Here is a 26,879-nt window from a genome sequence, read left to right as displayed (position 1 = left end):
TGTTATTAAAGTAAGCTTATATTAAATACTTACAAAACGATTCACTTTAAAAGATTTTCATTTCTTTCTTGTAGCTATACTGATCCTGCCTTTTATGAAGAATGCAAAATGGAATACCTGAAGGAAAGAGAAGAATTCAGAAAAACTGGAATTCCTACCAAGAGAAGACTACAGAAGCTTCCAACAAGCATGTAGGCAAATATTCAAATGATACTTAGTAACACTATTCATGGAATCACAGTTACCTAAAATAATGGACTCAAGGAAGTGTGTTTGCTTTGTCCTAAATTATGGAAATACTGATTTTATCTGAAATAAAATTTTTTAAAAAAAATGTTAAAGTTAAGTTTATTAAATGGGATAGGAGTAAATGGTGAACAGGATGTGGTTTTCCTAGTCATTATGGATTTTTCAAAAAATTTTCCACAGCTGTAGTTCTGTAACAGTGATGCTGAATTTTAGGGTTCCATATAGTTCTTACCTTACTCTATCAATGTAGATTAATAGCTAATCATGGGGGTCAGAAGTAACTAAAGGAAAGCAGGGATGGACCACCTTCAGAGGTGTTAGTACCAGGCAGTGTAGCAGAATGACTATGAACCACAATCTTTGGTTCTCCACTTATTAGCTATACAACTGGAAATAAGTCTCATAGAGCTATTGTGAGGATTGAGTAGTGTAAGTAAGTAGAGTACGTAGGGCAGTGCATTGGACATGATAAGTGCTCTTTAATGGTTAGTTACTGTTATTCTTACTACTAAAGGCTTATTTGGAAATATAGATGGTAGAAAAGTACTTAAAAATGAATTAATTTTAAACATCTTTGACAAAAAACTTCCTAAATATATCACTAGATTCCTTGACCTGTTAATTTGGCTACTGAACATACTTCAATTTTTTAAAAAAAGTCTTCTTTGTAAACATAAATGACCATTTTGTAACAGTATTTGTTTCAGGAACTAATGTAAAAGTTTTCTGTCTCAGTGCAGTAATATGGTTCCAGGTTGAGCTTTTATATTAAAAGTTGCGCTTTTTTTCTCCATGAACTATTATTAACTCTTTACCACAGCCATTGAAACCAGTTTCCAGGTAAGTAAATTTTATATGTTTATAGTTCTCATTAAAATCCCAAATAGAAATGACTACCTACAAGAACAGGATTTAACTTTGTCCCCAATCCCATTGAAATAGATCTGACTTTTTAAAAGGACTTAAAGCAAATAGCAAAGGGGACCCTAAAGAACCAGTAGTTCAAAGAACTATTTTACTCTTATTTAAAACCCACAGAAACCACATTTTCCCAAGCCAGAGATCAAAAGGAGGGAGACTACTAGAGCGGATAGACAAAAGCAAAGCAAATGTAGAAACCTAGAGGTCACAGAGCATAGGGGTGAACAAGCCTATATTCCTCTTGGCCTTTTGGTATTGGTGTATTTCTTATAGCACAGGACCTTAATTTTTGTTTTTCATTATTCAAAGGCAAAACATTTACTTTAAAAAGCTAGTGAAATATATAATCTGTGGCTTTTTTATAATTTTGATTAGAATCAGAGAGGCCAACTTCAATTTTTGTGGAAAAATCACTTATATAGACATCACTTTCCCCATAGGTGCTAGATATATGTAGTATAAGTAAGTTCGTCCTTTATTGTTAAAAACTAAACCATTCATCAGAGCTTTTAGAATATCCATGCCTATGCACACTCAAGTCAGCTTTCCCAGCTGATAATTCTGCCTGTTGTCTTGCTTGCTCATTCGTTCCTTTGCTGGTATTTCGTTCAGTGACCTTCCAGATTTTCTACCCTGTAAGATCTGCATTCCCCAGATAGTCTTTCCGGATAAGATCATTACTTTGTTTTCATGTTTCAGCCCTTTAGTTTTTTGTTTTTTTTTAACTATATCTTTATTGATTTCAGAGAGAGGAGAGGGAGAGAGATAGAAACACCAATGATGAGAGAGTCATTGATCGAGCCTGCAACCGGGGCATGTGCCCTGACCGGGAATTGAACCTGGATAGCCTGGATCCCAGGTCAACACTCAACCACTGAGCCACACCCGGCCTGGCAGTCCTTTAGTTCTTTAAGTCTGAATTTCCCCCTATTTGGTTTTCTAATGTTTCCCGTGGGTGTGCTATGCTTATGAATTAGGTTCCATTTTAACAGAACCTCAGTTTCCTTTGAGAGATGTAAATTTTGTTTTAGCCAATTGGGGATCAAGAGGAAGCAGTAAGTGGCTTTTTTTAGCTGTGTTCTCTTCCTTGTTATGGATCTGCAGAATTGGGATACTGTTTTGATGGGCCATTCTCTCATTTCTCTGAATCTTATCTACAACGGAGATGATCATAAAGTGTACATTTAAAAATTTGTAACTGGGTACAAATACTTTTTGGTTAATCTTTCTTACGTAATCTTACACATCATTTATTTAGCATTTTAAACTGCCAAGAACATTAGCCTATCTGTTTGATAGCTACCCTTTCATTTAGATGAAAAAGCATTTTCTCTAAGCAAAAGAATTTAATTTAACAAGACAAGTGTCTGCTATATGAATTAAATTAACAACTCAGAATTAGTATCTGACCTTGGAATATATAGTCAAGGACAAAATTTCACCTCCACTTCAATTTCAAACAAAAATAATTTTAATTACATAATTTCTTTGCATTGTTCAAAACATTAATCAAGCCATTATCTCATACTTTTCTTTACATAGTAAAATTTCCAACCTTGGTTTTAAAAAAGGCAAACCAGTCAGCTACATTAGAGATTAGATGTAATATACAGCCAATGTAGCCACATGAGAAATAGTTTCTGCTGCTTTTATGTTACACAGGTAGTTGCTTCCTTCAGCTAAAGCCTGGAGTCTTATATTTGTTTTATGCATATTGGGTTTTGTTGTTACTTGGCAGGAGATTCTACTCCCTTGAGTCAGCTGTGTTCATTGGTCAGAATAAATTCTAGCATCTGACACCAATTCCATTAATCACAGACAAGCTTGAGTAAGTGAGTAAGATAATAGAAAGACAAAAATATCTGGTGAACGGTGAACATAGTTTATGTATGTATGCTATTCAGTTAATATAGAAGAGATTTGAGATTTTTTTATTTAATGTAAGATGGATATTTGAAACTGTCTATTAAAAAGGTTAAAGGTTTCCTACATGAAACACTTTATCTTAGGTAAAGGATATATGAATCAAGTAATACATTTTATTACTAATATTAATACTGCAGCCCATTTGAAGTCATCCTTGTTATTTCCTTACTTGTTTATAAATGATAGGCCACTTAGAATCAAAGAGTTTTGGGGATATTTTATGATTTTACTGTAACAGTACGGCACAGAATTGGTTTTTAGAATTAAAATTCCTAACTCAGTTAATTAAATATCACTCAATGAGTAAAACATTATTTCAAACCAAGTCTAACAATTTATAAGCTGCTCTGCATAACCAGTGGGTATAGACCCTTTAAAGAAAATGACTTTATAGTTACACATTTAGACTTTCATTATGGACCCTGAAAGACAGATTAGACTGAAGCCTTTGTGGTGCTCTACTTCGAACTGGTTGATGTATAGGATTATAATAGTTTATTCACACACCACATAGATTTTCAGCTATTTCATCACCTTTCAATTAGCACTTGAGGGATATACTAGGACAAAGTTGGCTTCAATCATCAGGTTACTTCAAGTCTTCAAAGTGAAATTCTGAATTTTATCAAAAACGTGATTAAAAATGATTTTAAACTCTGAAACACAATAGCATATAGAGATGGAAAAACCTACATGCTGCTATTCCACTATTTATATTTTTCATATCTTTATGCACTAGAAGGTCAACAGAAATACAACGTATTCACACTGCCATTTGCTCCTTTATGCAGCTTAAAGCAACTTATATGACTTCTCTCTTATATGAACGGCCTCCTTTATTTTTAATGAAAAGCTCTTTATGCATTTCACATGCTTTGTAAAATCACGTCTAAAAACTTCCAATTCCATTCTTTATGTGAGAGGCAGAAATTTACAGTCACTATCAAAGATAGAATTGTCTTTTTGAAACACAAGTTTATTAATTTATTAGTAGCATATATCTTATTCTTAGCCAGAATATGAAGCTGGAGGGTTGCTCTTTCGTACTGGAAAATCAACTACATAATATGGTACAGTATGTGCAAATGTGTACATTGAAGAACTCCGCAAAGGTTTAATCAAAACCTGCTTTCAGTTTATTAAATAATTTCTCAAGAGAACCATTGCGGGAGGTACAGCAACCTCATGACCAAATCATGAGTCTCTTCAGAATTAATTCTTATAAAGGCAGTTTTGATTATGTTGATCCAAGCAATGCTGTGGTGGCAGGTTGGCTAAAGGCAAAGTTTTATTTTTAGTTTCCCCAAATGCTGTGTCACTTGATTTAGGAGGGCTTGGGAATACCCAAGAATTATCTTCCAGAGAATTTCTGCCATAAGAGTTGGGTTCCTGAAAGTTTGTACAGTCATGAGGAATTGGTCTCTCGTTATCTGTCCATGATTGGAGAATTGCTTTCTCTGATAAAATCTTTACATCTCCTGGTAGAGGGGAAGATGTGGTATGACAGAGAGCTTTGCCATTTGGTGAAAGAGAAGGGTGTCTTTTGTATGTTGCAGTGAAATTCGCCAAGTGCAGGTTTGTGCTGTCTTTTCCAAGGTCTTCCATGTATCCGACAGGGGTGCAGGCTAAAAAAGAAAGCACAGGCCAATTGTCAGTTGTCATGGCATTTGTGATCATAAAATATGTAACACTTCATTAATTTGGTTGAATTGATAACTGGAAATAAAATTAACGTTCTCAAGTTTTAATGTAGTCATTGGGCACTGTGACTTGAAGAGAGATGACAAACAATCTGAGTTCTAATCCTGGATCCGCTACATTGACATTTGGACTTTACTTAAGTCACTACACTGCTCCAGGTATCACTTTTCTCATTTGCAAAATAGACACACCATAATAATCCTGTCCCACTGGCATCGAGCTATTAAAGATGAAGAATTTAAAATTTTAAGAAGTTGGAAACCAATGAAGTTAAAATACAAGTAAAGATCATGTTCTGGGCTTTTAGTGTGACTAGAGAAGGCTTACAGACTATTCACTTCAGTGGATACTAAGAAAGCTGTTCTTAAGTTTTAGTAATTTTTTTTGTTAAATATTATATTCCTTTGCTATTCATATCTTTTTTCCATAGGTGGTCCAAAAGTAAATTTTTTCAGAAAGAATTATATTGTGAATTGGTGAGACTCAAATAGTATATATTCAGGCTTTTATGAATAAAACAGTTTAAATAAAAGCTACAAAATAATCCTATTTCTTGTGAAACACGTATCATGGTAATTGAAATTCTGCTATGGTCACAGTATAGGTAGAGTAAAAAAAAACACAAAAAATTAAAAAACAACAAAAAAAGTTCTTCAGTACACATGCAGTGGTTTAGGAAACAGCCTGCTTTAAAGCCATTATTTAGTCACAGCAGGCACAATGTCAGGATGAGCTTTTGCTCCCCCTACGCCCCTTCTAGGTATCAGCCTGGGCAGAAAGATAAATTTATGCTAAGTCCATAAAAGATGCCAATTGCAACTGAGGCTTGACTCTGGTTTTAGAAGAAAAGCAATTGAACCACATTATAAAATAAGCTCACTGTCTATTTCTTGGGAGATTGGAAGTAACATTGTTCAGCTTTGGGCAGGGTGATATTGTAGGTAAAGAAACAAGGTAATCTAGCCTCATCTCTCCGCTCCTCAGAGCATTCTGTTTTATGGTGAGGAATGGTGGCCTTGAGCCTGCTACTGTCATAGGAAATGTGCTAGAAAATATGGTTCAAATTGAAGCACTAAAAACTTATCACTCACCAGCTCAGAAAGGAACACAAGAACGAACCATTTCTAAATATGGAAAGAGCATTCCTTTATTATTATTTGGAAGTTACATTTATTATATAAACAGAACCACACTGAAAACTCACTGCAAAATGACTGTATGAGTCCCTTTTGAGAGAAGTCTTATTTCTGCCATCAACTTACATTGCCTTATATATAACCATGGTCACTGGAAAACTCAAGGACAAAAGGAACCAAATTAAGTGAGGGCCTGCCAAAGCACCGAGTTATTTTGTCTGATGAAAAAGTAACTAACTAGAAAATGAAACAGATCCGGAATCTAGTTTTCCTTCCCAGGGTGCAACACTGTCCTCCACTAGTGTACACTCCTGAGGAGAGCTGTTTGTAACATACGATTCTTTTATGCACTCTTTAGGGACAATCTGAGTTACAAAGAACAATTTTAAACTGGATGGTGATTATATTTTATAAAAAGTCGTATCTCATTACTTTAAAAAGTAAATTTTAGGGCATTCAAATTTATCTCACACAGCTTTTCAGAAATACAACTATTACGTAATAAAAGGTATAAATGCACTGATTTTTCTCTGAGGTATAAAAATAGCTTTGGCAAAGTAACCACTACTAGTTAACACAAAACTCAGAAAGTTTAATCAACCAAGCAGTTAAATATGACAGGCAAAGCAATGAAAATTTTTGTTTGCCTGAAAGGGATAAGCACCTAGGCTCTCTTCTAAGTAACCTAACCTTTATGGAAAGAAAAAACTTTACAAAAAATGAAAACAGCCAAATAATGAATCAAAGTTACTTTTTTTAAAACAAACAATTCAAAGAGCTAGGTCTCTGGTGTTCTCTGTAATGAAAAATAGCTTTGGGTGTCTTGTTGTCTTTTTTTTCTCTTCTTTTTTCAAATATATGTAGTTGTGGTAAAAGGTCAACTAGAGCAAACTTAACACCTCAGCCTTACACACATAAGCAACACTTGGCTGAGAAAAAAAAGCCACAAGGGGAAAAGAATACAGTACTGAAGAAAAAACACATCAGCAACACCTTTATGTGTGAAGGTGACCAGTATGAGACTGAAGCCAGAGCAGAGAATGGGTAGCCTGTGAACATACTATATATACTCTGGCTTATCAAATTCATTTGATGAGATTCTGATAAGATATGATAGCTAGTTGCTCTTCAAGGGTTTGGCTGGAATCAGTGGTTTCCGGCAAACATTGACTTGCCTTTCTTGATTGCAGTTGGGGTTTTCAATTTTCTTAGTAATTCAGCTTGTACTTGAGTCACCAGATGCAAATTAGACATTTCTCTCTTTAGCTCCCAGTATGCATTTTGTATATCATCACTGAAATACAGAATTTAAAACAAAAGTTAATGGTCATTCATCCTTTATGAACAAAAGAGAGTAACTTTAAAGTAGAAAGGATTATTTCTACATTTCTGCTTGAATTAGTTTTGAGATGATGTAAATTAAAACTTCTTCATTAAGTAATTGAAAGACATTTAATTTGGGCACTATAAGAAGTGGAAAGGCCTTATTCACAATAGTAACACTGACCTAATTTCTAGCAATTAACTGAACTATATTAAACAGAAGGGTATTATAAAAAGTATTCTAACCATTGAGTTTCTTACAGTTCTTGTCTCAGAATTGAGATTTTATCATGACTATAGTGCAGTGGTGTTAAAACATTTAATAGTAAGGAGTATGTTCTTCATTTGCACTGCTGGTCCAGACTAAAGTGATATTCATGTATGGGCTTTAAATTTGTATTTATTTTATGATTATTCTGTTTGGACATTGTGAATTGAAATGCTCCTATCAACTGCTGCATGTATACCCAAGCTCCATTAAAATAAAATTTAGGTTTCATGTATTCTATTCTTTTCTGTTTGACTGGGCTGTCTCATACTGTTCATACTAAACCAATGTGACATGACAGCACAAGACATGAAGAGGCAGATGATTTCCTGGTACAGGAAAAGCAGCTAGAGAGAGGATCATATGAAACAGAAGAAAGAACTTCACAAATGCCTCTCATTTTTATGATTAAAAGTATTTTACCTCAATTATCTGAGGAATTATGTTAATTATTTTACATCTAATTTTTTATACGTTTCAACTTTCATTAAACATTCCTATTTGGATATTTATGATTTTCTTCCTTTCTCGGTTCTTAATTAACTAAATAAATCAAAATCTTCAGCATATATTCTTACTTTGCTGTACTAGAATACATAAAATATTAGATGTAAGAACAACTGGTACATAGTGTTCAAACGACCATTAATGACTCGTAAAGGTTAGTGTAATTTTAGTAACAATGAAATAAAATTTGACAGACATGCTTCTTCATGCTTTAACTTTTGTCTAAGTAAAAACCTTTTTATAACAAACTTCAAGGAATAATACTCTTAAAACTTAAATCTAATATCCTATTTTAATTACAAAAGCAACAGATACATTAAGAAACAGGATTATTTTGAATTATGTAAGGTTACATAGATTTTTCTCAAAATATCCCATTCCACTCAGATGATGCTTTCAATAGAAGCAGCAGAATAAACTTTATACTGCCTCTGAGAGAAATCTACAGGTCTTAGTCTGATGTAAGCATGACTTGTTAACCAGCAGTCTATTAAAAATCACAGGGCTTTCTGCAGGTTTTTGATAGGTGTGAAATAATTACTTCACAAAAGTTAGGTAAACACCTCTGCTTCACCAGTAAACATCTGAGATGGGTGCTACACTGACTGTTTCACGTAGGAACCTGTCTTCAGTGTGAAGAGCTGTTGGTTCTTGGTGCAATCCTGGGCATTCAGTGTGCTTTCCAGAATTACTCATACTACATAGCAGTCAGTATATACACTGTATGTGTGCTAATAATTTATGCAGTCATAATATGAATAATACTGCTTAAAATAGTGTTTTACTATACGCATGAGATGGTAAATCAGTACCTGACTTGGGGGGGGGGGGGGAGCAAACACCCAAGATAGTGTTTGGATACCGAAATATCAAACATTTAATCATTCAAAATAGCTAAGCATGTAAAATAATTTTCATGAGGTGTTTAAAGCAATGTCTAACACACATTTTCCAACTCAATTTAATGAAGACTGCTTATAAATTAGGTTGAACAACTACATCACAAAGTTTAACATCTTATCTAGTCTTTTTCTTTGCCCTAAATGCCACCTGAATTGAAAACTACAGATATAAATATCTGAAATTATTACCAAGTATAAGCTCTCCCTCTTGTGGATAGCAAAGTAATGGCAGTTACTTTACTACTAATATTAAAGTGCTAGTCTTCAAGATGTGTTACACATTTATTTTTAATTCTGTTTAAATCATTACTGAAGTGAGATTGGAAAAGGAAAGTTGTCACCCACAAATCTTTAGCAGAGTTCCAACTAATCTTCACTTATCAAGGCATCTTTGAGATTTATAAAACTCCTTGAACACTGAGATGCAATAGTAAAGCACCCAAAATGAGAACCCTAAAAACAATAGATGAAACAAACAAACAAAATGTTTGAGCATTTATTATGTGCGAGGCACTTCACCCACATTCTCATACCAACTTGGAAAACTGGGTAACCTAACTTTACTTGAGGAAATGGGTCCAGGCGAATTTATTTCACTCTAACATGCTCTGTCCAAAGCGATCTTTTAGTTATCCAGATGTTATATGCAATGAGTACCAGTAATTAAAAGGTTAACTCTGTGTTAAAGAAACAATACAGTACCTCATCTGCCTGGCAATATGATAAAATACAAAAAAAAGTAGTGTTCCAAAACGGGAGTTTTCCAGGTAACAGAAAAAATCTAAACTTTTAGTTAACGGCTTTATGGAAACTGTCCTATGTACGTTCCCCCTAATACAGTGAATTTAATTTATCACCTGAACGGTTCCACTTAAAAGTGGATGAGGTAACTTACAACGATTAATAAAACACAGGGCTATAAACTAGAAATAGGCGTAAATGAGAAGGTGAAGGAAAAGCAAGGTAATACGCAGTAAGGAATGAGGCTAACATAAAAATGCATGGTATAAAGTTTACCAAGGGTAAGTCACAAACTTTTCAGAAGAGGAAAACCTAATCAGTTTTGCAATCCGTACTGCTTACATAAGGTAAGTGCAAACCAATCTGCAAAAACCCCACAAAAGTACTTGAGTACTAATGAGCTAGATAACTTTGACAAGGAAGATAACTTTGAGAAATTAATTTAAATGGACACTGTACTGGACACATTATTAAAAATAAAAAGGGAAAAACTTCTTTGCTGTAATTTTAGAAGTTCAAAGCGTAAACAAAGTACTGTTAGAGTGGAAGGCAGTTTGCAACAGAGACCGTATGGCCCACAGAACCTAAAATATTCACCACTTGCCGTTTATTGAAAAAGTCTGCCTACCCCTGAATCTAGAAGAGTGGCTGCATAGTGTTTCTTTTAACTGTTTTCCCTAACTGACCATTTCTCTCAGGTTTTGATAGGAAAAGGTATGAATTCACATTATTTACTTTACTTTAGGTCAGTAAACTTTGGAAGCCAAATGATCAAACAATGAAGTCAAACCAGTATTTTCCATTGGATGGAAGTATCCATGCAGAGAGGGGATGCTAACATAGCAGACACGAAAATTATCAGGTAATTTAAAACACAGTACCTACGTTACTTAAGTAAAAATGATACATATTTGAGGAAAAAGGTTTCAAGTAGCATACATGAGCTCTGATAGCTACTTCTTTTCTTATCCCAGGAGGATAATTCTCTTAAAATTCATGTCATACCAAAGACTAAGGCTGTCCAAGTTTGTGATATTACTGTATAAGGAAATGCATAATTCTCCATGTGCAAAATTGGGACTTATTACAGAATACTTGTACACAGTTCACTCCCTAATATCCTACCTAATTATTGAATGTTCAAAAATTTTGTTTAAGGCGTTACATTATGCACCTTTCTACTACTCAAATTCGAACCTATTTAAGCAACAGTTAAATGTGTCTTATATATTGTGATCAGACATTATATGCAGTGCCCAAATAATACCCACTTGTTTTTAAGGTTAAATCTCATAACAAATCTAAGTACCTATATACAAAGTGGTCTATGGAAGAAGAATGTATTACTTTTGAATGCTAAAGAACATTTATACCTTGAAATGCTTAGTCTTTGGAGATCTCTGCTCTGCAGATTGTCTTCCTGAGATGGAGCCTGTCATTTGTTATAAAAAAAAGTTTAAAAGTTGTTACATTCTATATATTCTCAATACTTTGCATTACCAAAGGCATGTTTCAGATGGACAGAATACATCTGTAACTATATAGCATACACTAGATTTGATATTCAATTTTAATGAAATACCTCCAAACCTATGCAAGAGATTTCAAAATCAATTTCAATTATTTAAAGTCATTAATGCTTTAAAAAAATTGCTCTCATGTAAAAGAACTTGGAATCTTACAAAATGTATTTCTGCATATATTAATCTGAAATCTGTATTCTAAAAAGGGTAACAAATAACAAATTAATGTTTATTGAAGGTACATCTGAATGAATTCCATGAGAAAATGGGCTTTATAGGTATTTCACTTTTTGTTATTTTTAAAAAGTACCAAAATTTAACAGGTTACTTTTTAAAAAGATCAGCATAAACTTCCTTGTTCCACATAGATAAGTATATAAAATCTTTATATACTTTAAGTTTTAGTGGTGTAGGTTATCGATAAGACAGAAAAAACCTATAAAAGATATTAAAAAGTAGACTTAAAATGCTTAAGACAACTCTAACACACTTGTTTGCAATGCATTCTCATTTAAGGATGTATAACAAAAATCACTATCACAGGTTCTAAATCAGCTGGCAGAAGTGGCCAGTATAAACTGAAAGAACAAAATTTTATTTTAGTATTTTTTATTTACATAATTAAATATGTTTTAAAGTAAAACATTAAAAAGCTATATAAGGACTTTGTGAGTACTATGAACTTGGGAGAGTAAAATATTAAAATGTTTTCTACTATAGGAGTTAAAGTATTGCTTGGATCTCTGATTATTCAGAAAATACCAACTGAAAATACTTTAACAGTTAAGTTGTATCTTGGGGAGTGCGGGGAAACAGAACTGGCCAGAGAGTCAGACAAGGTCTAAAGCGCATGACCTTGGACATTTTTCTTTCCTGTTCTCCATAGGAGGTAAAGGAATCAGATCAGGTCACTTTTAGTTTCTTTGCATCACTGATTAAAACTATACATTTAAATTAGCATATACTTAAACACATATGCAGAACTGAAACTCCCCCCCCGTTGTTTTTTTTTTTTTTTTTTAGAAAAAGAAGAGTTTATTTCTTCTAGAGAGAGAGGAAGGGATAGGGAGAGGAAACACAGATGTGAGAGTGCAACATTGATTGGCTGCCTCCTACACACCCTCTACCAGGGATTGAGCCTGAAACCCTGGCATGTGCCCTTGACTGGGAATGGAACCGGCAACCTCCTGCTGCATGGGAGGACATCTAACTGAGCCACACCGGCCAGGGCTGGAAACCTTCATTTTTAAAGCCAATGATACCTTTTAAAAAATGTGACAGTTTGGGTTGGAAAATTATTTTTCCAGTTACTGCCTAACAATTCAGAAAAAATTTATAAACTAGCATTAAGCATAAAGGAATTGTCTCTTAATACTGAAAGACCTGGTTCCTGGCCAGTCATCAGTGTGCCATGTTCTAAAAGGCAGTAATGGATCTGTTTCCTAACTAGTGCCATCTGATGTGGGAGTTTCCCATAAAGAGGCTCCTATACTAGAAGACTTCTCAGAACCTCAGTACACAACAGCACATTATGAATGGGCCATTATTAGGTACCTTAGACATCTACTCCATTTTACTGATCCAGTGTTCCCTACACACCCTTTCGCAGTGATGTCTGTTTTTCTCAAAGCATCACCTGGATAATAAAGGCTGGAATACTGGGGGATACAGAAAGTCTAAAAGGCCCATAGTGGAAATGATCCTGGAACCTCGACTTCATTAATACCAAACACTAATCAAATGAGTTCACCAATACTTAAAAAACAAACAAACCCCAAAACACTATTATGTCCGTGTAGGATTCTGTATCACTTTTCAGAAGGTGTTACGTGTTTCACAGAAAGTACTATCTTAAAAATATTTGTTAATAATGGCTACAGTAGATATAAGCAAGATTATTAATATGAACATGAATTTCTTTCCTTGGCTTGCATTTTGATCCTTGTGCTGACTCTGACCAGCAATACCTTTGAAACAAGATTTAAAGTACACATTCCACAATGTCAAGATAAGATTTCAAGAAAAAAAGAGGAAAAAAACAAAACAAACAATAAGATTTCAACCTGGAACCCTTGATGAATTAAGCATTTCCCTTCTTCCTTTCCTGTTTCATTTTCTTACATTAGTTGTGAGCATTTTTAACTTTATATCTCACCTCCCTCTGCCAAATTCCAATGAAAGTGGGGACCTTTTTTTAAAAAAAAATTCTCCCATTTCACCTTTGACTCTTAAAGTGTCTTAATCTCGCAGAATCAATTTAAGCAGTAGTAAAATAGAAGTGGTTTCTAAAGTTTATTCTACCTTCAATTCTGTGTCTGATTTATGACAGATGAATTAAACTAAAAGCAAATTTATCCCCTAGCACCATCTAGTGGAAAAGAGTAATAAGAACTGAATTATAACTCATACACATTACATACCCTGGAAAGCAATGCTTTTCTGAATTATCATAATTACGTGGTTTTTTTTTTTTTTTTTTTAAACATTCACTTATTGAATGTACTAGGCATTATACTAGGTATTATATACTAGGCACTGTTAATTGCTTCATATATATTTAATTTAAATTTCATTGAAAAATAGGTATTTAATACCTACTTTATAGAAAACAAATTCAGAACAGTTAAGACTTTCCTAATGTTAGTTAATAAGCAGTACCACAATTATAAGCCAAGTTTTTAAGATTCTCTGGTACTGTTTCCTACTCTATAAGGAAATATCCTTTAAATTACCCATATGTATAAAGCTATCAAATTATTTCAAGTAGAATGTATACACTGACAATTATAATTCAGAGCTTCAAGGTGCAGATCTTTAGTTGCAAGCACGTCTTTTTGAGAGAAACCTCTCAGGACTCCTGGCAGTTGGGCTTGGGGGAAAGAATGCTGAAAGCCTTTGGAGGAACTGTGGTACACAGTCACAGGTTCAAAGCTGGGAAAATTATCTTGAGATGTCAAATAGGAAAAGTAACATTTTGGCTCTAACAGGAGTTGATTGTAATTTTTGTACTGTTTCCCCTTTATCAGGGCTGGGTGCTCCAAGACAAGCTCTTTGTCCAGTTCAGAAGAATTCATTTGGTCAAGGCCAAAGCAGGATGTTGAATTACTCTTGATGCCTGGCTCATTCTTAACCAGCGGTCACGTTCGATAAAGACCGCATTACAGAAATGAGAGAACTGTCCGCTCCATGTAAGGACGTAAGGACAGTTGGAATTCAGAGGCACAGTCCCAGCTGGCTGTCAGGGAGTGTTGGAAGTAGTTCCTCTTTCAGTTGGTGACATCCCAGAGGAACCTGGGGTAGGCGACACAGCTTCTCAATAGTGCTGACATGCTCAGATGGGCAAAACGGTTGAGCTGAAAAACTAACCAGTTGCCTTAGTTTGAAATACATGACTGTATGTAATGACTGTCTGATTCCACACTACTAATAAGCTTTTAAATTTCTTGAAATAACTATTTTAAACTGCATTTGCTGCCTTCTCTCACACTCCCCTGCTTCTCTATCCTTTTTACTCTCTGCACTCTCTATCATGACGTCTGAAAACATGTATCCAAGCTCATCAGTGCCCAATATAAAGTACTAGTAAATAGACTCTTGGTGAGGACAGACAGGCAGCTGTGGTTTAGTGGATGACTTTAAGCTAACCGCACTCAAGGAGCTAAGCTGAGTTTTTTGTTTCTGCCCCCACCCCCAAATTCTTGAATTCTTAGCTATTTGCTAAAGATCAAACTTGCCCCAAAGTATTAGACTTATGAAAATTAGTGGACTCTGTATAGTCTTTTTTAAGAATTCTAAAAATCAAGTTGTCTCTTGTGTCTAAATCAAATTATTAAGGAAAACAAATAGGAAACTTAAAACCTGAGTTCTTTTTAAACCATACAGAGAAAAAATGACTTAAGGAAATTAAAGGAAAGGGAGTTTGAAAGAATGGCTTTAATAAATTAGTGAATAATAAGCTTTATAAACATTAGCTTTTTTATACAACGAAATCATGTAATTCTGGGATTATGCTAAAGTGTCCAGTATATCAGACTTTAGCAAAACCTGGGAGGGTAAAAGCAGAAGCTTCAGAGAGTGCAACTCCAAGGGGCTACACCTTGTTGGCTCTGATTCAACACCCAGTTAAAAGCCATTCACACAATGCACACGGAACCTGGATTTCTCGATTTAATAATTCCGCAGTACCGTCTGTTTGGCTTTTCGTAGCTCTATTTTGAGACTGTTACATTCTTTCTTCATCAGTTCTAGTTCTTGTTCCAAGCCATGGATCTTCAGGTCACAGTTCAACTTTTCCACCTCCCAGCCTGATGAAGGTGGATTTAAATTCCTTATCACTAGAAAAGAGACGGGCATTACAATTTTTATTTCTGCCTTCTACATTACTTGCAGTTCTAAAACGGTTATGCTAATAAAATGCAGATAACAGAAAAACTAATATAAAATATGCAAAATTATTAATAGTTTTTTAAAAATGGTAATTACTTTAAAAAAACCTATGCTAATTAGAATAAGAAATAAGCAGTCTTATTTTAGAATGTATTGTTCACCCCATCCCTGATTTTCTGTTTAGGTTAAAGTACAAATTTGTCAGTGCAGAACTTCAAAATAACATAACACTAGTCAAGCATATGCTAAAATTATACACAGATTAACAATCTTTATATAAGATTGACAGTGACAGAATTTAAATAAAGTGAGTAAACTGAGGCTCATTCAGCTAATCACTCCATCTAGTCCTTTCAGAATACAAAGCTTGACACTTAAGCCTAGAACATTATGTCAAAACAATTTTATTCATAAACCTTCCACTGCAGATCCTCGATACAACTGAATACTGAATTATCCTTCCTTAGGCTACCAAGAAAAAGTCCCAATCAACTACCATAAGAGATCTCATCTCAATCTCCCATCCAAAGTTCTCTCAGAGACCTACTTTTCAGCTTGTTTCATCAGAATGTTCATGCGAATACGCTAATACTCATATCCCACAGACCTAACTTTTCACCCCAGCAACTCATCATTCATCTGTACATTTTAATAACCTTCAGAAATTAAAAAAAAAAGTAATTGTAACTAGTCCATGACAGTGTGTCTAACAGTGGGCAAAAGGTCAGTGGGAAGGAAAAGCCAGGACATACCAGTGGGCAAGAGGCTCTGACAAGGATGGGGTTCTACTCCTTTCTTCGTCTACTTCATCATAAACTAACCCTGAATAAAACCCTTTTTCCCCCCAGGAGAAGTGGAATTTATATCTAAGTAAAAGTTAAAAGGAGTTGATACTTTGTGAAAGCGGAACAAAGAAATTAATATAAGCCTAAAAATTAAAAAATAAGTTAAAGCTGTGGCATACAGATAAAGAAAACCGATCATGGATATAACACACGAATGGAAAAATGTATTAATTCTGTTAGAATATTTGTAACAAGTAAGTGGCCTACCCTGCTGAGTTTCCACCTCTGTCCTTAGCTGGAGGAGTTCTACTTCTTTAGACTGCAGTTGTTCATTCAATACTTTCAAAGATTCAGAGTTGTCTTTGTTCTAGTTAAGTAGGGAAAATGCCAAATTACATTCAATAAAGTCTGTAGGTTGGTATTATGTATTAATTTTCAGGTAGATGTTGAAAAACTGCTTCTAGCCTTTTAAAAGCAAGATGAGGAAATGAACTCAGTTCTTCACTAATCTCTTTTTTCCTTTTTCTAACTTGGGACATATTATTCACTGGCTTTTTTTAAAACACTGACAAATTATACCATGTCCTGTTTTTTCAAAATAAGTTAGTGGTGTTAGATGTATTTAAGTCCTAAACATCATTATATACTAAGTATTTATTTTGCATAGAAATAAGTTGCAAACATTACTATTAAAACTTTCTATTTTATGTCTTGAGCACGTATATTTTTAATTTTTAATTTAATAAATATAACTATTTCTCACTTTAAACTCTTGATTGAGAAAACTCATTTGCAATACACAGATACCATTCTTTTCAAACCAACTTACCATTTTATCCAGTTTGCTCTTTAAATTGTCTCTATCAATGCAAACCTCTCGGTATGCGTGATAGGCCTTATTTACTTGTTCCCGTCCCACAGAACTTGTTTCTTCATCTAACAGAGCTCCTGTAAGCTAATGATGTACCGTTAGAAGAGGAGGCTTGAAGAGGGTACACTCTACACAGAATAATTGTCTTCTGATGGCTCTGCATCTATGTTAATCACTGTAATGCAGGGATCAAGCCTGGACTAGAATTAACTGAACATTTCACTTCCACACAATTAAGCTTTACTGATTAAGAAAGCAAAAGAGTACAGAATATTTTTTAACAGTATTCTATTTTATGCTTTTACTTACTCATTATTTTGTACTTTGCAGTATCTATTTTGTAACATTTATTTATCATGCTGGAACACAGTACATCGTTCTTTTATAGTCCTTAGGTGTTTTCCAAATCGTAGTACTTAATTTCCATTATCACTAAAGAAATCAGGTTAAGGTATACTTGACTTTTTAAGGAATAGATGGGTTAGTTCATTAAATCCTATATTATTCCAGAATAGGAATTAATATGGTTGTTGGTCACAAAGTACAGAAATTTTTCCAATGTTAACTATACCAAATCACAGTATTCTTCTGAACTTTAAAATACATACAGCTATAAGCTCCAAAATGTTACCTTTTCTCACTTTATCCCAGTATGTCACAAATTTATTTAATTGCCATTACAGGACATTCATACGAACACAAAGAAATGATTATTTTTACAACTGACCCCCTCTTCTTCTATTCCCCCAAATGAAACTCTAACAAGCTCCACCCTTGAGTTTTCACAAGAAGATAATTCGTTTCCTTAGCTAAGGAATCCATTTCCTTCCCCATTTGCTGAAGCTGCTGTTTGTAAAATATGACTATACTGATCTGAAGAAAACAAAGTTAAAACTTTAACACTCAAAAATAAATGGATGAGTGAGGAAGATTTCCCAATACACAAAGCCATGTATACCTGGTGATTTATAACTAAATCAACTACCTTGCTTGTATATTCTACAACATTTTAAGACTGTCAGGTTTCTTCATGAAAAAGGTAAATAAAAGAAATTTATCACTTAAAAAGCATTATTCTTGTTATATGTGTTCAAAAGCAAAAGAGAATGTTGAGATAAAGAAGATATAAGTCCTGGCGAAGACATTATTAAATGTATTAGAACAGTGTTCCAGGAGCTTCCACCTTTGACCATTCCCTTTACTGGCTATAATTTTTGTACAGATTTTAAAATTCTGAATAAAAAAACATACAGTTATGAAGCTAAGGCAATCTGGGAAAAAAGGTAAGGAAAATATCTGGCATATATTACCTCCAAATTGCTAATCCTATTCTACAAATATTCCCCCAGCACATGTATGTGAAACGGCTTGACAGGTACAATGTCTAGAGGCGAGCAGTGAGTTATCCTTGGAAATTCAGTACAACCGTGGAAGATGGACAGAAAAATATTTAACATTTTACATATTTTGAATTATTTTTTAAGCCATAAAACACAATGAAGGTAATAAGTAATTACCTTTTCTTCCAAAAATCTCACTCTCTTCTTGAGGAAAGAGTTCTCTTTCTCTGAATCCTTGAGCCGTGTTTTGATGTCTTCATACGCGGTAACAAGGGCAAAATGGGAAGCAACAGACTCATCTGAATATATTGAGACTGGAGTCCCTGTGTCTCTCCTATGGGCTTTCTCGTGATTTAGAATGCAGATATCATCTTCTACCAGTGTATCCATGACAGCTATTTAAAAGAAAATATAAAATACAAATGTCTCACTGAATGAACAGGGAAAAGAAGTGTGTTTAGAATAATGTGAATTCTGAGGCAATGTTTAAAAATTCCTGTTTCTTTCAGAGGCACTATAGTATATGGTTAAGAGAATGGACTCCAAAACCAGACTGCCAGGGTTTGAATCCAAGCTCTACTACTTAGTGTCTGTGTCACTTTGTGCAAATTGCTTAACCTCTCTGCCTCAGTTTCCTTATTTACAAAGTAAAAGAAATAATAGCAACTTCTTCATAGAGTTTTTAAGGACATTAAATGAGTTGATATCTATAAAGCATATAAAATCATCTCAGCTGTTAGTATTGTAAAAAATTGTGAAACACCATTTTCAAAGAATAAAAAATTTTAAACTCTTTATACCCATATATTTCTTCCTCATCAACATTTCCACTCTTAGATAAGTAGCCAGTTTTACAGCTTCCCAAATTATAAATTTTCAATAACTTTTAGTATAATTCATTACCATATTATTACAGATGTTTTAATGCATAGTCTACTATATTCTTTTCATACCAGTTACTGGTTATATTCGTTATACATTCAAAATAGAAGACAAAGGAATTAACATTTGAGTGTCCACTATATCCCAGTACCATGTACTACATTCTTTTAATATTATCTTATTTATCCCTACAATTCTACAAAGTAGGAATCATCTACAGTTGGTTGGGATTTGAAGGGTAAAGCAATCTGCCCAAAATTAAAGCTAGTAGAACATTAGCTCTGTGAGGGCAGAGGCTATGTCTGGGTTTTGCTCATCATCGTGTCCCCAACTCATCACTGTGTGAAGACAGATGCTCAGTATTGACTGATTATTGAAGAGTGGAGCGAGTATGATTCAAATCAAACTCTGAGCCTAAAGCCTGAGAAGACAGTTACTTCATTGGTTAGTGAACAACACACTTGCTCTGTACATCTACTTTTGTTGTTAGGTTCAGCATTACTTCCCCATCTGAGTTACGTTCCTGAAAAACTCGATGGAAGGAGAAATAGTGGCTGAAACCTTTTAAAACCTCATGGGAAAGACAAGGTAACAGGGACTACAGGCCATAAGAGAACCTAAAACATTCTTTAAGACACCAAACATGGCATTCTAAATGAAGACTATCAATGGTATTTCATAGATTAGTAATTGAGTCCTGAAAAATGTTATGTACCAGCCCTTGCTTGAGATAACATCTGATTGCTTTCTAGTGTCAGTCACTGTTGTAAAAGCATTATAGGTGAGGAAACTGATGTAGAAGGAATTTAAGTAATTTTCTATAGTGACACAGTAAATGGAGAGTTGAGATGTAAACACAGGTGCATAATCTGTTTCACTAGGCCTGCTTTTCTCCAAAACTTCTGATTTTCCTCCCTCTATCAATCAATGCCTGTAAAGTTTGTTTTACTTTATTTCAGAACATAAATACTAAGGAAAGATTTTGCTTATGTGTTTTTTGGGGGTCTGGTCTTCTATCACTGTATATTCTGGTTTTCTGATTTTATAACTAAAACCTTCCAACTAAAGTAAGACTTCAGAGTGCCTAGCAATTTGTTTCCTAAATGGATTATGGGAAAGGCAGGCAAAAGTAAACCTGTATACTACAAGTCTGAGTAGGTGAAATCTGCTACTCAATCAGTCTTCACTCTTAAGCTAGAATCTTTCCTAGTTTATCAACGAAGTCCAAAAACAAGAAAGGACTAGGCTACCTATAATACCCCACAAAAGTGGCAGATCCTCATAACCATTAAGTTTTCCTCTGGGGTCAACGCTGTTCCAAAATAACAGCCAACATCATTCCAATCATGTTGCTGCTAGCTGAAATCCTCTTATTTCCTTTCCAAAAGGAGAGTATGGGTTACTCCCATATAGCAAACTGCAAGCATGTATCTCATAAGACTCTTGCACACACACATAGTATCTTAAGAGCAGACTAAGTAAAATAAGAGTAGACGGCTAGTCAAGTGTAGGATGTAGTCTAGTTTAAAGAGAAGTAAATTGTGCCCATCTTAGACATCTGATATAGAACATCTTAATATCTAACGAAGTGGGCAGGATTTATTCAACTGGAATACTTTTTTTTTCTAAAGACAGCTGAGAAACAAGAAGTAAGTATAAACTGCTCTACACTGTCAAAGACGTCGTAGTTTGTATACTTCAAGGTAAGTAATAATTGAAAGAATACAGAATGGTCTGGGGATTGAGGGATGGAGAAGAAGAGCAGTTTTTTAAAAAGGTACCACAAAAGCTCAAATGACATTTAACTATTTTTTAAAAATACTTAAAAAAAATTTTTTTTTTTAATTACTTTGAGAGAGAAAAACATCGATTGGCTCCCTTCTGCATACACCCCCCCCTACTGGGGAATGAGCCTGAATCCTAGGAATTGAATCCATGACCTTTTTGGTGCATGAGATTATGCTCATCCAACTGAGCCGCACAGGCCAGGGCAAGATCAAATGACTCTTAATTAACCCTGTTCTCTTAGGTGAAGAGGGTGGTTACTTTCATTATACTTACTGTACTTAAACCTTAACTGTTTCCTAAATTCCAGCAGGGGGAACAAGTTCAAAGGCCTGAAAGAGTGTGGGGAGAAGGAATGAGTAAAGGAATGGCAAGAGATAAAATTGGAAAAACAGAATGGAGACAAACTGTGATGGTTCTTTATGATAGGTAGATGACTATAGAATTTGGTTCTTACATCTGGACACGATTCAAAAAACGATGAGGAATAATTACACAACATTTGTAAAATATATCACAACAAAATGAATTACTTAGTATTGTGCTAAGTGTTTTACAAATATCCCATTTAATTTTCATGATGACCCTGTAGAGTAGAAAATCTTATTATACCCATTTCACAGATAAGAAAACCAGGACCTGGAAAGGTTATGAAGCTTAGCCAAAACCAGATAATTACTAAGCAGCACAAGCACCTGGGTTTCAGAGCCTATTAGTATTTTTTCTTCCTCAGTGAATCTTTTACACACTTAAGTTCATCAAAAACTATAAAAACTAGAAACCCTGTGGAATATTGTTAAGTACTTTAGATGGAAGGAGGTATATTGATACAACAATGTCACATTTTACACAGTATGATAACTGGTCATTTTTAGGAAAAATGAGTACTCGGGCTGGTTTATGTATCTGATGCCTATTTTATTTATAGATAACCATAAAGTTGCATACGGTGGTCTCTCTCTAAATTTAAAAAAATTATTTGCATAAGAACTTTTTCAAGTTTTATATCATCTCTATGTATTTATTCTATATATTTTAAACATGATATGGAATGCACTGGAAGGCAGCAGAAAAACTGCTTATCTGTCCTAAAAATTAAAGGATATGAATCAATAGCTAAATGAAGAGATCTACTGGACAAGATTCCAAAAGAAGGAGCTTCTGTCTTCCTGAAGTTTGAGGCCAGCACAGTGACACATGGTTGTGTTCTGATGAACCAATGTGGAAACTCTCTGACCCCTCTCCTGTTTGCATTTTTATGGAGGCTTCATTACATAACAGGCATAATTGATTACATCATGGGCAAATGATTTAACCTCCAGCCCCTCTTCATTACCTGGGGACTGTGGAACTGAAAGTTCCAACCCTCTAATCAGATGGGTGGTTCTCCTGGCAAGCAGCCACCACCCTCAGGTGCTGTCCAAAAGTCATCTCATTAACATAAACTCAGGCCTGGTGGGAAGGGGCTTGTTATAAATAAGATACCCATTTCACCTTTATGGTTCTGATGTGATTTCAGGAATTGAGGATGAGACCAAATACAGGGATGGGCAAAAGTAGGTTTACAGTCTTGAGTCCCCCCAAACAGTTTATTCTTGCATTATTTATTAATTATTGTATTATTTATTTGTATTACAACTATAGACCTAATTTTGCCCACCCCTGTATTATGACAAAAGATGCTCTCATTGCTTGTATCCTTCAGGAAATTCCAAGGATTTGGGGAGCCATGAAGACCAAATATATATGAGAAATATTATTTTGGTTACCTGAATGACCAAATATATATTTCTTATAAGTCACAATATTGCAATAATAATGTAGGACGAAGGGCACAATTTGCCCTATCAGGTATATAGAAAAGAGAACAGTAGTTCCTGAGGCTAGGGGAGGGACATAAAGAAAAAAAAAAAAATGATTCAAACATTATCAGAATTATTTCAGAAAATCTTAAATTTCAGTCTTCACTACAGTCAACATCGAGAGGACCCTCAGTTGAGTATACTATATATGCTGGGGTATGAGACACTAGAAAATACAGAAATATCTTCTGACACCAGACTGGTCCTTTTTCTAGGAGTAAATGTGATTATCTTCTCATATTCATCATCATAGTATCTACCATTTATTGCTTACTTTCCATAAGTCAGGCACCAGTGCTTCCAAGTGATTTTTCTACTTAGTACTATTACTCTATAAACAAAGTCTTAGAAAAATTAAATACTTTAATTACAGCTACATAAGTAATCAGTGGCAAAGCTGGGATGTGAACCCAGATAGCTGTCTTCCAAATTTATGCTCTTTTTTAAAATTTAATTTTGATTTTTAAAAAATTTTTTATTTATTTATTTTTTTGAGAGAGAGAGGGGAAAAGAGAGAGAGACACACTATTTGTTGCTCCACCCATCCATGTACTCATGGGTTGACTCCTGCACGTGCCCTGACGGCATGGAACCGCCAGCCCTGGCATATGGGGACAACACTCCAACCAACTGAGCTACCCAGCCAGGCGCAATTTAAGCTCTTAATAAAACATTCTGACAGGCAACATGACATGGATTCTGATTTTCCCCAAAATAATCTGGACAAGACAGAGCTCAGTGGTAGAAAGAACCCTGGCCTGAGATTCAGAAGTCTAGATCTAGTATATAATCTGACGCCTTCATTTTTAGTTTACATCCCCAGATCTAAATTTCCCCACCAATAAAATGACAGGGTTGAACTACATCACTAAGATGCCACCTTCCTAAATTGTGAAGGCAAAATTTTAATCTGAATATGGAACGGCAACCTTGAGATAGAAGGGAATTCACATTTTTGCCAGGAACTGAATAAAAGGTATACAGTACACACATTACCACACCAAACTTGGCTAGAATGGTATTATCACTACCAGGTAAGAAAATGGAGGCTCAAAGAGGTGAGGAAAATTTGCCTGTAATCACTGGTAGTATGTGACGGAGGCAGGGTTTAAGTCAAGACCTGTTTGTTACTTTTTTCTATTCAACATTGCCTCTTTTGTTTAAAAAAATTTTATTGTTGACAATATTGCATATGTCCCCCATTTTGCCCCCCCTTTGCCCACCTCCTTCCAGCCCCTGTCCCTTCCTTGGCCCTCACCACACTACTGTCTGTGACCATGGGCCATGCATATATATTCTTTAGCTAATCCCTTCACCTGCCTTCATCCAGTGGTGCCCCCACCCCCACCCGGTCGGTTCCCTCTGACATTTGTCAGTCTGTTCCATGTATCCATGCCTCTGGTTCTATTTTGTCTGTCAGTTTATTTTGTTCATTACATTCCACATAGCAGTGAGATCATTGGTATCTGTCTTTCCCTTACTGGCTTATTTCGCTTAGCATTTCCATCATGTTTCTACCTCTGAAAAGTCAAGGTACTATGGAGCAAGAATTAAGTCTTATAGAAGCAACACTCCTCCTTCTCTATTTTTAATGAAATAATCAGAGGCAGGAATGGCCTAACTAGTTTATAAAGAAGGGATCATCAAGTGCCTTTTTTCAAGATACTGTCAACTCAATCTATGTAACTCAGCACTGAAATGCCCTGTATCTCAGTGAGTGTCCAAAAATGTTAGCATCAGATATACAGTATGAAAATCTCATTTTTATAACCCTCATTGAGTTATCCCACTGTGTCAGTCCAGAAATCAGTTTGTATGGCCAGGGAATCAAGATTTTTTCAGGGTTCCATAGGTATAAAGAGCATTCTACTTCTTTTCATTCCTTTCATAAAGTAATACATCTCAATGTCACTAAGCACCTATGTACACTGAATGTTACTAGTATTAGCAATAAGTATTGTCTAATAGTGATATGACAATTATAATCCACACTGTAAATACCACACTGGCTGTTACTTCATGAATTATGAAAAACTTCATAACACTTTATTAATCATGACAACATTCTGTGTTGGTAATTAATATTTACCAAGTGTTTATAGTATGTCGGGCAATATGCTTTGCGTTTGAGAGAAATTATCTCATTTATTTTTAATTCATTAAATCGACATTAAGACGTCTGAGGTGGGCAAGAGAGTCTTCGTATCACAGGTGGAGCAACTGAGACAGGCGAAGGCCAGAAAATGTGGAAGCCAGGAGTGAAAATCAGCCAGTTGACTCCAGAGCTAGCAAAACTCTTAGAAACTATGCTCTGGTACCTTGAAGAGTAAGCCTCAAATACCATTTGAGAGAGAAAATGAAGAGGAGATTTAATCTTTTACCCAGTGTCAAGCGAATGAGCAGAAAAATCAGCACTAAGATCCTGAGTGAATGTCCTGACTTAATCCAGCGTATTTCCCACGACACTATACTGTTTAACATTAAAACTTTACATTTGTATACAACTTCCCATTTTAGAAACAATATCGCATTAAAAAATTTTAATAACCCTGTGAGGGAGGCACAACTAATTTACAAATGTCGTGGTGAGTAATCACAACAGGTTGGGAAATGAGATATGGCATGTTTAGAGAACTGGAATTTAAATTATGCCATGTGATCTTGCTCAATCCAATTTAAAATTACACAAATAAAAAAGAAAGCGTTTTCTACGCTTAAAAGGCAAGGGTCAGTTTCAATCGTTGTAGGTCACTGTCTTTTATTAGCATATTTCTAGCAACAAATCCTGGAGCAATTTGTTTCCATTTGTATTGCAGTTTTCGCGAGTATCTTACCTCACTTTTGCGTATTTGAGTTCCCTGTTTGTAGGGACGGGGGTCTTCACCTACCTTGCAGGTAGCAGTCACTCAACAAAAGATCGAAGACCGTACAAGGCTCGGGTTAGACACCGGAGAACCGACGAGCGCCCAGGGCGAGCCTCGGCGACGCGCAGGGGGTCAGCCCACTGCTCGGATGCCCCGGGCAGTACCGTCCTAGCCTCGCGTACCTCTTTCGTTTTACACATAAATGCAGTCTCAGTGAATGAAATAAAACTGAAGGTGCCCCCCTAAATCAGAGCCCGGGACGAAAATAAGGATAAGTAAAGCGAAGGACCAAGATGGGCCCGGAACAGCTGGGTGCGAGGGCGGCAGGGGTAGGGGATGCCCGGGGCTGGGCCGCGCCCTAGTCGTAGGAAAGGACGTGTCTCCTCGGGACGGCAGCAGCAGCGGTTGGTCCCAGCGCTGCCCGCGACCCCAACCCGGCCAAAGCGAGTCACTCACCCCGAAGACAGGCCGCGCAGGGCCGCCGAGTTTCGATTCCCCTGTGTTCGGAAACGGACCGAGAACAACCCGGGTCGCCAGGGGTCACCACGGTCTTCCGGTTTCCTCGAAGACACCGTCGCTTCCCCAGCGAAGGCAGCCGCTCCGGGTACACCGCGGAGGGATTCCCATTTCTTCAGCCTCGGCTGCGCCCGGACCGACGCGGCCCCACCGCTCGGCTGGGCCCCGGAGGCTCAGGAAGGAGTGGCTCCCGAGACAGGAGGGGCCCAGCCGCCACCGGAGCAGGCCCGTTACCCAGCAACACGCGCGCGAGGCCCAGGCCGGCGGGCCCGCGACGGCCTCAGCGCCCGCACCGGCCTCACGGCGGCGCGGAAACGCTGCCCAGGGGGGCTTGAGATGAGCTGCACACCGACGGAAGTGACCGCCGGGGGGGTCGGCGCCAGGGCGGCGC

General features: G+C 35.9%; 2 protein-coding genes across 3 annotated transcripts in view; one reads left to right on the top strand and one right to left on the bottom strand.

The window, feature by feature from the left end:
• Window positions 1–6,861, top strand: part of CMC1 (C-X9-C motif containing 1) — a 46,056-nt gene extending 39,195 nt beyond the window's left edge. The window contains exon 4 of the mRNA XM_087824909.1: window positions 75–6,861. Coding sequence (XP_087681035.1) covers window positions 75–195 — 121 coding nt within the window. The 3' untranslated portion in view covers window positions 196–6,861. The remainder of the gene's footprint in view (window positions 1–74) is intronic.
• On the bottom strand, window positions 4,052–26,866 carry AZI2 (5-azacytidine induced 2). Of its 2 annotated transcripts, XM_016198804.2 has the most exons (8): window positions 26,429–26,866; window positions 18,757–18,974; window positions 17,198–17,323; window positions 16,636–16,735; window positions 15,383–15,531; window positions 11,048–11,106; window positions 7,109–7,227; window positions 4,052–4,721 (listed from the first exon to the last, which is right to left on the bottom strand). In XM_016198804.2, exons 2-8 carry the CDS (start codon window positions 18,967–18,969, stop codon window positions 4,309–4,311), a joined length of 1,179 nt encoding a protein of 392 aa, XP_016054290.2. In that variant the 5' UTR covers window positions 18,970–18,974; window positions 26,429–26,866; the 3' UTR covers window positions 4,052–4,308. The 2 variants fall into 2 exon arrangements, with proteins under 2 accessions (XP_016054290.2, XP_016054291.2); XM_016198805.2 differs by lacking the exon at window positions 17,198–17,323 and having other exon boundaries at window positions 26,429–26,865.
• Between the last annotated feature and the right edge of the window lie 13 nt (window positions 26,867–26,879).

Source organism: Miniopterus natalensis, chromosome 15, assembly GCF_054644295.1.
Source record: "Miniopterus natalensis isolate mMinNat1 chromosome 15, mMinNat1.hap1, whole genome shotgun sequence".
NCBI lineage: Eukaryota > Metazoa > Chordata > Mammalia > Chiroptera > Miniopteridae > Miniopterus > Miniopterus natalensis.
This window is presented reverse-complemented; position numbering and strand designations above follow the sequence as displayed.

Coding starts and splice junctions, on each gene's coding strand:
- AZI2 (XM_016198804.2), bottom strand. CDS start 18,969: ATGGATACACTGGTAGAAGATGATATCTGCATTCTAAATCACGAGAAA. Junction 16,736..17,197: donor AGAGCAAACTGGATAAAATG/GTAAGTTGGTTT, acceptor CTACTTAACTAG/AACAAAGACAACTCTGAATC. Junction 4,722..7,108: donor CCCAACTGCAATCAAGAAAG/GCAAGTCAATGT, acceptor TTTCTTTTTTAG/CCTGCACCCCTGTCGGATAC.